Below are 12,118 nucleotides of genomic sequence, written 5' to 3'. Positions count from 1 at the left end.
ATATATATATATATATATATATATATATATATATATATAAAATAAACATATGGCTATATGTAATAGACATAGATATATCTATATATCAGCACATCTACATATAGATAGATAGATATAGAGAGAGAGGTTTTTGTATGGTATTTTTAAACCGGAGCTCCCGGAGAGAACCAAAGTTAGAAAATATATCCATCCCTCTGTCCATCCCTCTCTCCATCCCTCTCTCCATCCCTCTGTCCATCCCTCTCTCCATCCCTCTGTCCGCCCATCAATGATAGACCGATTTATCTATCATGGATGTTTTTGTATGGTAATGTCAAACCGGACCACCCGTAGAGAACCTAAGTTATAAAGTCCATCCTTCCATCCGTTCCTCTCTCTATTCCTCTTCTCCTTTCAGTAAAAGTATTTCCACCATCCCTCCTTTGTGTGGTTCCGGCCTTTTACTCTGTCTTTCGTCCGTCGAGAATTTGCTTTTGCTTTATATTTGCTGTCATTGTCTGAGTCTTCAGTCTCTGCCCTAGCTTTTGAACATCTGACTTTTGACCTAGAACTCCCCTTCAATTGATTGTCGCTTTCTTCTTCGTGGCAATCTGTTGAATCCTCTGTCGACATCTCCTCAGCTGTGGGGCACAGACTGTATCTTCTTCTGGAGGAGTCTGTTGACTCATCGTCTGAATTATTTACAAATAGTCTCGAATCAGGTGTCAGTCTTCCTAGGGCTTGTGGATATTTCAGGTTGGAATCTGTCGACTCGTCAGTCATGTTGTGCTCATAATCTACGTCGACTGAAGAATCATCTGAAAATTTTTCTGGTTTCCTGATTGCATTCAAATTCTCTGTTGAAGAAATTTCTGATCTCACTGGCTTGTAAGGTTTAAGGTCCCCCAGAAATTTCTCAATTTCTGGTTGGAAAGCCTTATATTCCTTCAGGAGATTATTGATTTTATTCTTGAAGTAATTCAGGCGTTTCTTCATCTTCTCGTCTTTCTTCTTCTCCAATTTAAACGCGGAAAGCTTTCGTTTGGTTCCAAGTTTTACTTTTGCCTTCAACTCATCAATCTTCTTCAGGTGATCATTCTCAACCCGCTCCAGATCTCTGATCTTCTTCTCCATGTCTGTGTAAATAACCTCCCAGGAAGTTTGATCCGAAAGTCTGTCTGTTAAGACCAGAACCACCGTTTCTAACTCTGTGTTGAGGGCTGTGAGTCTTCGTTTCTCATCTACTGCGCACAGAAACTGGTATTTCAACATGGGCACGTTGGTCGCTTGATGTCTCAACATTTTGATCATTTCCACTAGTTTCTCGTTCTTTTCGACTTCTGCCTTCACTTCTTCCTGTTCCGCCGCTACTTTCTGCTTCACAGTGACCAAGTCGTACATTTTTAATTTCTGCCTGATCTCTCTAAAGTAGTTGTCTTGAAAGGCCATCATCTCCTTGCTTTCCCTTTCCTTCTCTGTGAACTCATCAAATAGCTTAGTTTGATGTACAAGTTGCCGTGACAAGACGGCAACATTTTTTCTTAACTCTCTGTTAAGAAATGTCAGCCGTTCCTGCTGTTGCTGCGCCGCTATTTTCAAAGATTTCATCACAGGTGCCTCAAGTAGTTGTTCGTTCATGCTTTTCATCACGTCAAAAAGCATATCTCTCCTTTTGCATAGGGTGTCCACTTTTTCTCTCTCATCAATCCAGATGTCAGATTCCAGATTCAGCTTAAAGAGCCGTCTTTCGCATTCCTTGAAAAACTCCTTCTCATCTTTCTCCAGTCTTTTCCGATTTTGATAACGGCTTCTGCGGTCCTTGGCGTTCTCGAGTTCTGTGTTGATTTTCAAGAGCTTCTGGAACGCCCTCCTGTTCTTCCTGCGGACTTTTTCAGCATCAAACACAGGAGCTGCTGCTTTCTCCTTCTCAGCTTTATACATTTTGAGATTTTTCTCGCGGGTAAATCCAAAAAGGTCAGAGCTAAACAAAATGTAGGTCGGACAGCTTCAGGCCCAAAATCCAACTGGAGAGAATTCTGATGACTTGTAGAGGAAAGCTGCAGCATCAAAGGGCGACATCATCAGTCTGTGTGTGATGTCATAACGTTCCATCAGGGCTCTTTTTTATAATCATTGCTTAGACATAGACAGAGTTTGTCATTCAATTGTATGTTTAAAAACATACAGATTGAAAGAAATGTTGTTGCAAGGCTCTAATGATGATAATAAACAAATAAGTGATAATAAAAGTATTGATGTAAATATATATATAAATATATAATAGATGCTTGTGTGGCTTTTAAAAGTGTCCTGAAAGCTGCAGTTCCCTCACTGTCTTAAGTTTTCTCACTAACATCAGGCAACAGAAATCTAACATCTGAATTTTCCTCAGAAATGTTTGTGAAATTTATTTAAATTTAGATTTTTGTCCAGTGGACTCACCAAAACTCAAACAAAAACACAGAGCGGCGTCCTGGTTTAGAGAACAGCAGTCCTAGAAAATGTGAGAGCCTGGAGGGAGTTTTATACCCGGAAAGTAAACGTTGCCATGGCGATTCGGTGTGGTTGCCCAGGGCAACCCCTTAAAGAATTTGTTGCATTCTAAACTAAATTTGGCTACATTATTAAATCTGTTGACATGATTGGATGGATGATATTTCTCTCTACATAACTGGGGCCTGCTTTGCCTCCTGAATGCCTTTAAACAATTCAACTATCTGACCATTTGTTGTTGCCTTTTAATAATTTTTTTAATAGTTTTAAATGTTAATAAGTCTTGCCTTTCATTATTTTTCCTTTATTTCTAAAAACATAAATAAATTCACCTTGTCCAAATATTTGGAAACCCCTTTGGAAAAATAAAACCAGTATTTAAATTGACATGTGTTACTCTGCTTCCAAAGAGAAGCAGCTAAATGTTGGTAAAAGTCATTATAAGGCGCCAAATTACTTTTTTTACCCCCATTTGAGAAAACATAGGGCACCCAAATGACCGTTACTGCGTGATATATATATATATATATATATATATATATATATATATATATATATATATATATATATATATATATCTTAACTTAATTTCTTAAAGTCTGACACTTTTTTGGGTGGGGGAATGTAATCAACTAAAATTTACTTTGTTTTTCCACTGATATATCGGTCTTGTTAACAGCTTCATTAGTGTAACTTTCTATGATGTCTTACCTTTGCGCAAGTACCAAACATTTGCATTTAGATCTGACAACTGTGGAGCTGATAATCATTCATTTTGTTTTATATTTTCAAGCGGAAACGTCTAAAACCCTGTTGGGTTCAGCAGCTCAAGGCAGTTAATTTTGTTTTAAATTTGCAGAGAATATTCTCAGTCTCTCATGAGCAATTAAATTTTTGACTCTCTTAATAGTTATTTTCTGTTTTAAAATACATGACAGGAAACTTTTCATGAAGCATTTTAATCACTTGTGTTACTTTTAGGTAAATTAGGAACATCCCTCATTTAGGTTTTCTATTACACCTTCATTGATCATAAGAAGGTGACTTTGGCTTCATATTTACCTGCTGTCTTGTTTTCAGAAAGCCATCATGGAGTCTGTGAATGGACTCAAAGCGCTGTCTGTCGGTCGAGTTGTCATCGTCAACAACAAGCAGCATCTTAACGCGCTGGGAGTTATTCTACAGGTAGAAAACACACCCTGGACTTGGGGACTACATTCTCCCTTTTTCTCACAGTTGTAAACATCCAACCTAATTTCTTAAGCTTTTGATCATTATGTATTCAAGTGTACTTTTTGATCTGTGAGCAGTAAAAAAAAACCACCTCGGTGAGCCGCTATTAGCAGCAAGACGACCCATGAGTGAAATTTCTTTGTTCTATTAATAACTCCGTCTTGTTTGTTTTACAGGTGTCCAGCGACTCTGTGAATCGCACCTTCACGGCGCTCATCATTTGTGATAAGGGGAACGAGGAAGTGGCTGGAAAAGCTGAGGACAGCACGTCTTTCCAGCACCTGTACAACACAGCTCTGTTCATACCTGAAGGTAGAGCTGCACAAGCCATAACATCAAAGTAACATTTTATTACACCTCTTTCTAGGGACCCCTTGCATGTTATTGCTTACAGAGATTTTGCGCCTGTGCACAACGCTGGAGGGCAAAAAGATGATTCTTTTACATCCCATCCATAGCTGTGCTGCCGTGGTAGAAACATTTTATGAACTTAATGAAACCTGGAGACGTAGGTATTATTAATTTAGTGCAGTGCGCCACAGGAAATGGAAAAATAACAGAGAAAAAAACATTAAAGAACAACTCAAAACTACTCATATTCTTCATTTTTCTCGCTCTCTGTCTGCTATGCTGCACAAAGACTCGTTGTCATAGCAACTGGTAACGACGCCACTTTATGCTTCAGAGTTCAACACCAAAAAACACTCAAACATTTCCCACCAAGAACAGAACATTCAGTCGGTTACAGTATTATATGCTTGATGTTTGTTTTGTGATTATTAATTGATCGCTGTAGTTGATTAGCTACCGCTGCTATTAGCTAACCTAACACTGCCGTGGTTGATTAGCTAATTTAAACACCTGCTCTATATACCTTTTTATAAACATTTTTAACTGAACTGAAACACTGAATTCCACACCACATCTATATGTTAAGGTTGTCAAAGTCAAGCTAGCTTAACTGATCTATTACCCTTTTCCTTGCTATTTATTTTCCTAATTAAATCCTTTTCTTGGCCTTATCTAGTTGTCATAGTGTTGGCAATTAGTCCCTTTTTATTTTAAATGTCAGGCGTATATTAAAGATCTAACATGTTATATCCATAACTTAACAGCTAAAACTAATGCTAGTCATCGTCTGCTAGCAGCTGCTTGCCCTCCAGCAGGGAGGTAGTTATGCACACATGACGTCCATAACTGCTTTCTTTTTATATGTAAACAAGCAGGCCTTTCAGATGTAGAATGTTTTTCTGACGTTGTCTTGCTGGTTTTGTCAGGTCCATGCAGCCACACGGTGCAGAAGTTAAAACTTCAGGACATCTCCGCCATCACAGTGAAAACCCTCAAAGTGATTCCTGACAGAATAATCGATAACTACAACAAGAGGCAACAGCCGCGGTTCAGGTGCCGTCAGCATCCATCTTTCATGTTTTAAAGAAGGGATTGGGACCCAAACCTGTTTCTGAGGCCATTTTTACATTTCCAATAGGGGCGAGCGGCATGGACTTAGAATTGTGTCGCAATATTTTGTGGTACTTTAGTGATAACGGCAATCATTTACGCTCCTTGGTGACTTAGGGCCGACCCTCCCGGCCAGGCCATCTCCACGGCGACGCAGGAGCTGCTGCGCCTGGCCGAGGCGAACCCGGGCGGCGTGGCCACCCTGGACCCGGTGAACGACCTCCAGCTGAAGAGCGTGGACGTGGTGGAGAGCTCCATGAGGCTCCGCGTGCTGCAGGACAGCCTGCTGGACTTCAACTGCGTCCACTCGCCCACCTTCGCAGAGCAGGTGTGTTTTTCTGGACGTGTTTAATGTAGAGGGATTACCAGTCGACGTCACGTTGCGTCGGCAGCCGCTCTAATGCGCATGTCGCCTTCAGAACGCAGGCAGTATTATTCAATTTAAACTATTTACAATAATAATTTACAACTGGCGGGGACTCATTGAGAGCTGATGATCTTACCGTGATCTAGTTGCTTTAACATTGCTAGCATGTTAATGTCCGACGTTTCGGCCGTTTTCTCTCGTCATTTATCGACTCGCCTGCATTTAATGCGTCATTTAGACGCATCTCATTCACTAATGTTAATTTTGTAACATAACTTATTTTATCACGCTGTGCTAACCAGTTGTAGTACGCTGACAACATGCTAGCTAACGTTAAAACAGCAAGATCAATGCGGGTAACCATGGCAACCAGCGAGCGTTTAAGGCCGCCCGGCTCTATCTGCAGTCAAGTCCGCAATGTTTACAAGCTAATAATCCAAACAATTAATAGACTTACGATTAATTGTTGCTTAATGGTTTATTAGATCCAAATTAATTGCAGTCGTTTATTGAAGTCGGCGTTTAGTGTTGTAGTTTGGCCACAATCCAGCAGAGGGCGACGGTGGACATCCTTATGTTTAAATTTAATTGTGTGAGAAAACCACAATTTTCTGTTTACTCAGTCAGTATTTAATACAACTGACTCAAAATAATGTTTATATTTTATGTTTTTCATCCAGCATGTTATGAAAAATTTAGAATTTATTGTTACAAGAGAAATGTCAGGTTTTTAAGAAAATCTTATTTTTAGTTGATTTATATTTTAAGATATTTTAAACATCCAAAATAAAACATGACAGAAATAAAAACCACTTAAAACCAAAACCATAAATAAAATGGATTATGTCTGTAAAGAAAATTGCCCTTCAGAAAATATTAATAATCTGAAAGGAAATTGAGCTCATTTTAATTTTCCTTGTGCTTAATTGATTAATTGCTTATTCCAACAGGCTTGCTTGCATCCCTAGTTTAATAATCATCTTCTTTCTCCTCTTTATATTTCTGAGAGGCACAACAAATACAGGACAAAGCGGTATTAATGAGAACAGAATATTTAAAGAGCTAATTAACACCACAGCTCTACATAAGACCCTTGTTTTATAGCACGCCCTGTTTGTTTCATTTTTATCCTTGCTCCAGTTTTCCTTTCATCTCTCCATCAGTTTCTCCTCTAGCTTCATAATAATATCAAACTCTAGCTTTAAACATCTGCTTCTAAGCTCTCAAAACAAGCAGCTTCAGTGAGGAGATAAGATGTAGGAATGTGACCCGTTTCTATAATTAAACCTACAGCCGCGGCTGAACGCCGTCTCACACGCACAGTGTGTCTTTTGAGCCACCTCTCTCATTACTCTGCATAATAAAAAGCTCTAACTCCCCGTATCACACCCTCCTCTTATCTGTCCTCATGTCTTCAGTCAATATTCTGGGTTTTAACTGCTTATTAATGCAGTGTGCATGAATAATGAGAGATGTTTGTGCAGTCATGAGGAATGAAAGTAAACTGCAGTTTAACCCTAAATGGAAAAGTTGTTTATAAAAGAAACTCAGTTTCTAGAGCTAATGGACTCGGCAAGCTGTGATCTAAATTACTGCAATGAAAAGAAGATTATCTTACACAGGAGCCACACTCCAAAAACACAAAATCTTACCAAGTATTATTTTTCTGTACATCTGAAATAAGACAAAACTGACTTACAAGTAACTTTTTAGCAAGAACTAAAAAAAAAATCATTAATATTGATAAAAAAGTACAACTTTCACTGGCAGATTATTTCACTTTTAACATGAGAAAAATATCTCGTTATAAGTGAAATAATCCGCCATTGGAACTAACACTTTTTAAAGTCAATATTAATGAATTATTGACTTAAAACAAGCTAGTATATCTTGCTAAAAAAGTTGCGCTTGAGTCATTTTGGTCGCATTTTAAGAGTATTAAGATATTTCCACTAGAAACTAAACCAACAATACTTGGTAAGATAGTTTTTGCAGTGTACAAGCCTTCACAGATCTTGTTTTTGTTTTTACTATTATTAATATCAAGATAACATTAGAATATAAAACAGGTGAAACAAATGATAGCAATCAGTCTTTCACACCTACTGATCAATTATTGATGCATATTTTTACTCTTATTTTTACTCGTCTTGTAGGAACAGGAGTGCATTTAGATTCAGATTTTTCATTTCGGCCTCATTTTTCTCAAATAAGTAGCATCAGTTTAAATTCAAATTAAATAACTTAGAACGTTATCATCTCATCTTTTGCTACGTCCCAAATCGTGAAAACCTAAAACAGAAAGAGGAAAAAAATTTTTTGCCATTAAACATGTTGCTTCAAGGTCTGATTGTTTCTGCAGTGTTTCTGTTTTACGGTTCATCTCGTTTGTTTCTCTGTTTTTGTTCCAGTTTGCTCGTATTAAGGAGAGGATGAGCGTTCAGGAGGAGCTGGACCGGCTTCTGTTCCTGGTATCGGACCAGTCACTGATGCTGCTGCCTGAATACCACCAGAGGATCAAGGTTTGGATCTTTCCACAGAGTTTCTGTTTGGACTTTAACAGTCGATCAAATTGTGAAATGCAACTGTGTTGAAGACTGAAGTTTGTATACTTGTACTTAAAACTTTGAAGAGCTGATTGAAAGAAAGAAAAAACTACATTTACAAAACTCTTACAGGATTTTTCTCTCTGACTTGAACTACACCGTTACAAGGCATAGCTACTTTCGCACCAAATATACTTCCATAGCTTCCTTTCCTCTAACATGTGGCTTTAAAAAGGGTGTCTATTTTGCAAAATTCACTTTTTTATGTTTCTGTTTGGATTTCAAGTCCTTCTAAAAAACAACTCAAGCATTTAAAAAAAACACTGAGCTGTTTTTAACAATAAGTTAATGCATTTCTGTTTCAGAAACTACCAATTGTTAAGTCACATTTGGCATTACTTGGCAACCCAACCCTGTTACCTAGCTACCCAAGCAGAGCTCCAGCACATTTGGTCAGCTGGTTTTACCGCTTTATGCGCTATACAATGGCTGCTGGAAAACATAGGTGTTTTGTTTTTGACTTCCCATCCAGAAACCACTTGCCGCATTCTTGTTGGTTGTGCAAGAGGCTCTACTAATACTTTTCAAAGATGTGCGGTTGTATAACTGTGCATCTGTTTGCAGCCATTTTCACCTGTGAGTGTAAACGTTGAGTTGGGGGGCAGAGGTCGTGGCCAGCAGCTAACTGTTTGGATTTAAAGCTGCAGTATGTAACTTTTACACAAATATGTTTAATCCATATTTATTAAAAGTGTGACCATGTTGTGACCACATGGTTTGAGACGGATAATCTGTCAAAACATCGATCTCCTCAACCTCCTCCCATTGCTACTATTGTGGTTTTCAAATATGCACTGCTCCTGGTCAAAAACAACCAATCAGAGCCAGGAGGAGGGTTCTAGCGCAGTCAATCATCCTCGTGTACATGCTACTTAATGTACTAATGGAGGAAAAGCAACTTACCATTACAGGAAAGCTGTCATCTGTGGCTATGCTAACTAGCCTTAGCATCGGTGTCAGGCTATGTTGTGATGAACCAGGTGTAGCACAACAGAGAGACGTAACAATTTATCATCTAGCAGAATTTGTTATCTTGACAGGCCTACTAGAGCTATCCTAACCTGTTCAAGGATTTTAAGGAAGCGGGTTCAGTCCTGCAGTCGTTCGTCAGTCTTAATCCTGACCAGGTTTGTTCACCTTCCTGCTCTGTGGCCCTCAGGTCCTTCAGTCGCTGCAGTACATCGACAGCAGCGGCGCGGTGCAGCTGAAAGGCCGAGTGGCCTGTCAGATCAGCAGCCACGAGCTGCTGCTGACCGAGCTGCTGTTCGAGAACGTCCTGAGCCCGCTGGCGCCCGAAGAGAGCGCCGCCCTGCTGTCCTGCCTGGTCTTCACCCAGAACACGCAGACGGAGCCGCACATCACCAGCACTCTGAAGGAGGTGAGGAGGAGGAGGAGACGGGCTCTGCTCCCTGCGCATCACGGAAAGTAGTAGTTAATGAAGCGACGCGTTGCAGAGACGCCGCAGTGACTCATTTTGTGTAAGGCTGTGTTGACCTGATGCATAACATCCTGCAGAAAGGACAGCGAGGCCTCGTCTCCTGACTCACACCGGGTCACATATTAAATCACTTTCTGCATCAGAGTGTCGGGAGCAGCCTCGACATGAAAGAGCTTTACTGGAGCTTAAATTAGTGATGACCAGAGTCGCTCTCTGGAAGAAAAAAATCACAGATTTTCTGGGAAACGATCCTCCTGTTGACACCCAGCAGCAGCTTGTAGAGTCTGACAGGTTTTATCCACTTTGTCCCGTTTCTCTCCTTTCAGAGCATCGACCGCGTGCTGTCGGTGGCCCAGCGGATCGGGCAGCTGCAGCGGGAGTGTGGGATCGCACAGACGGCCGAGGAGTTTGTGGGCCAGTTCAAGTTCGGCCTGACTGAGGTGGTGTACTGCTGGGCCAGAGGCATGGTGAGGATGTCCACGTTGTGACCCAGTTCTCACCTTTTACACCACATTTCATGCAAACTGCAGCGTCCGACTGTTGTAAGAGTTGTTCATTTGAAACCAGTAAAACCTGATGCATCTCTTGGGGTTTTCTAGTAATTGAAGGAGCGTTCACTCCGGCCACGTTTAGGAAGTTTGATTTGTTCATGGAGGTGTAAATGTGCAATCAAATTCTGAAAAAACAAACTCCTGTACGCCTAAAAACCTCCATCTAAGCTGTTGAATTGAACTCTGACGTAATTCAAATGGATTTGTGAATACCAAGCAGACCAGAGGCCACTCCAAAAGCAGGGCATTCTGGGTAAATACAACCAAACAAACACCATAATCTAGCGTTACAGGATAAAATGGCTCGTGGTCTTTTGCAAAAGACAAAAGAAAAGTCGTACAAAAATCTGACGCTTCTCCATCGTTGCTTACATTTCATGAAGAAGGAAGTTGAGCTCATTTGTTCTTCAGAGGTTTCTGTGTTGTTTCCTTCAGTGGTTCTTAATGCAGCGCCACCACAGGCGAGGAGGGGAACAGGTTGTCAATGACAGTGCAACTTCAAAAAGAACCACAGCAGCTGAAAATGTAACAAGTGTTGCAGTTTTGGTTCCCCAGTTGAACTGAATCAAACGGATTCAGTTCACCTTAAACTTCAACTTGTTAAGAAAATGTCCTTAGGGTGTCACGAGAATAAAGGCATAGAAATATGAAAATAAAGTCAAAGTATTACAAGAGTAAATTTGTAATATTATGACTTTATACTTATATTTATTCTCATATTTTTATAGATTATTCTTTTAATATTACGACTATTTTTTTTAACTTCATTTCTTTTACTTCTCATAATTTTTGTACCTTATTTTTGTAACATTATGACTTTATTCTCATAATTTTATTACTTTTCAAAATGTTTTACTTTATTTCTTTAATATTGACTATTGTAATTTATTTTTTCTTTGCGTGGCCGTAGTCATAGAAAAGGAAGCAAGCAAAAATAAAATCAATTAGAATAAAAATAGAATCTGAATGTTATTTTTCAGCCCTAAAGTCACATTAACTCGAGCTGGCCAATAAATAAAGTATTTTTGAGTCATATGTAGTTATATTATCGCACCTGTTTGCTCCGTTACATTAATCTACCCATTGATTTATTGATCAATTGCTCCACTAACTGATCTCCTGTCCTGCTGCAGCCGTTCGCTGAGATCGCGCTGCTCACAGACGTGCAGGAGGGCACGGTGGTCCGCTGCATCCAGCGCCTGGACGAGGTGCTGAAGGAGGTGCGGCAGGCCGCCCGCATCGTGGGAGACTCCGTCCTGGGCAGCAAGATGGAGAAAGCCTCGTTGGCCATCCGCAGGGACATCGTCTTCACCGCCTCCCTCTACACCCACTGAGAAAACGAACCTGAAGGATGGACGAGCCAATCATGTAGAAACTGGACACACAAGGAAGGGGAATGTTTGTGCCTAAAGAAAGTGGAAGCTAGCTGATGTTTACATGGAAATCTGGGAGAGATTTTAACTAACAGACCAAATACTTCAGGTAAAGGACGTGGAGTTTGGGTTGTAAATTATTGTACAGAATTAAAATCTGTTCCCAAACTGCTTACATGAATTTCTTTTTAAAAAAAATGTGTTGTCAAGATTATTTAGGGAGAAAACTGAGGTTCTGAGAAGATAAATTAATCATGTTTATCAAAAAATAAATAAAAATAATCCTAAGAAGGATTGTTTCAGCAGGGCTGGTGAAAGATTATACAGGGCTGGAGGCACAATTAGATTTTGGGCCCCACTTCCTGTTAATTCTACAACTCTAGTAACTAATGTTCATGTTTTATTTTTTATTCTATTTCAATGTATTTCATCAGTGATGGGACATATTAACCAACATAAGTGCATTAAAACAACCGTGTAAATATGGCAGCTTTAGCCACAAGGGCTAATTTTCATATTTAGTCCCCTGGTTGATGGTAAAAACACAAAATGAATAGAACCATGCACAGCATAGCATTTACAACAAATTACATTATGTAGTTATTTCAGCTACTTTA

At 39.7% G+C, this 12,118-nt stretch overlaps 1 protein-coding gene across 1 annotated transcript in view; it reads left to right on the top strand.

The window, feature by feature from the left end:
* The window catches only part of skic2 (SKI2 subunit of superkiller complex), a 27,871-nt gene extending 16,183 nt beyond the window's left edge, over window positions 1-11,688 (top strand). Inside the window, exons 22-29 of the mRNA XM_015050978.1 lie at window positions 3,553-3,657; window positions 3,882-4,017; window positions 4,983-5,109; window positions 5,284-5,494; window positions 7,945-8,055; window positions 9,299-9,517; window positions 9,904-10,044; window positions 11,262-11,688. Coding sequence (XP_014906464.1) covers window positions 3,553-3,657; window positions 3,882-4,017; window positions 4,983-5,109; window positions 5,284-5,494; window positions 7,945-8,055; window positions 9,299-9,517; window positions 9,904-10,044; window positions 11,262-11,462 — 1,251 coding nt within the window. The 3' untranslated portion in view covers window positions 11,463-11,688. The remainder of the gene's footprint in view (window positions 1-3,552; window positions 3,658-3,881; window positions 4,018-4,982; window positions 5,110-5,283; window positions 5,495-7,944; window positions 8,056-9,298; window positions 9,518-9,903; window positions 10,045-11,261) is intronic.
* Window positions 11,689-12,118: the final 430 nt, after the last annotated feature.

The sequence above is a fragment of the Poecilia latipinna genome, unplaced genomic scaffold (genome assembly GCF_001443285.1).
Source record: "Poecilia latipinna isolate Pla-1442-1.1 unplaced genomic scaffold, P_latipinna-1.0 Scaffold1022, whole genome shotgun sequence".
NCBI classification, from domain to species: domain Eukaryota; kingdom Metazoa; phylum Chordata; class Actinopteri; order Cyprinodontiformes; family Poeciliidae; genus Poecilia; species Poecilia latipinna.
This window is presented reverse-complemented; position numbering and strand designations above follow the sequence as displayed.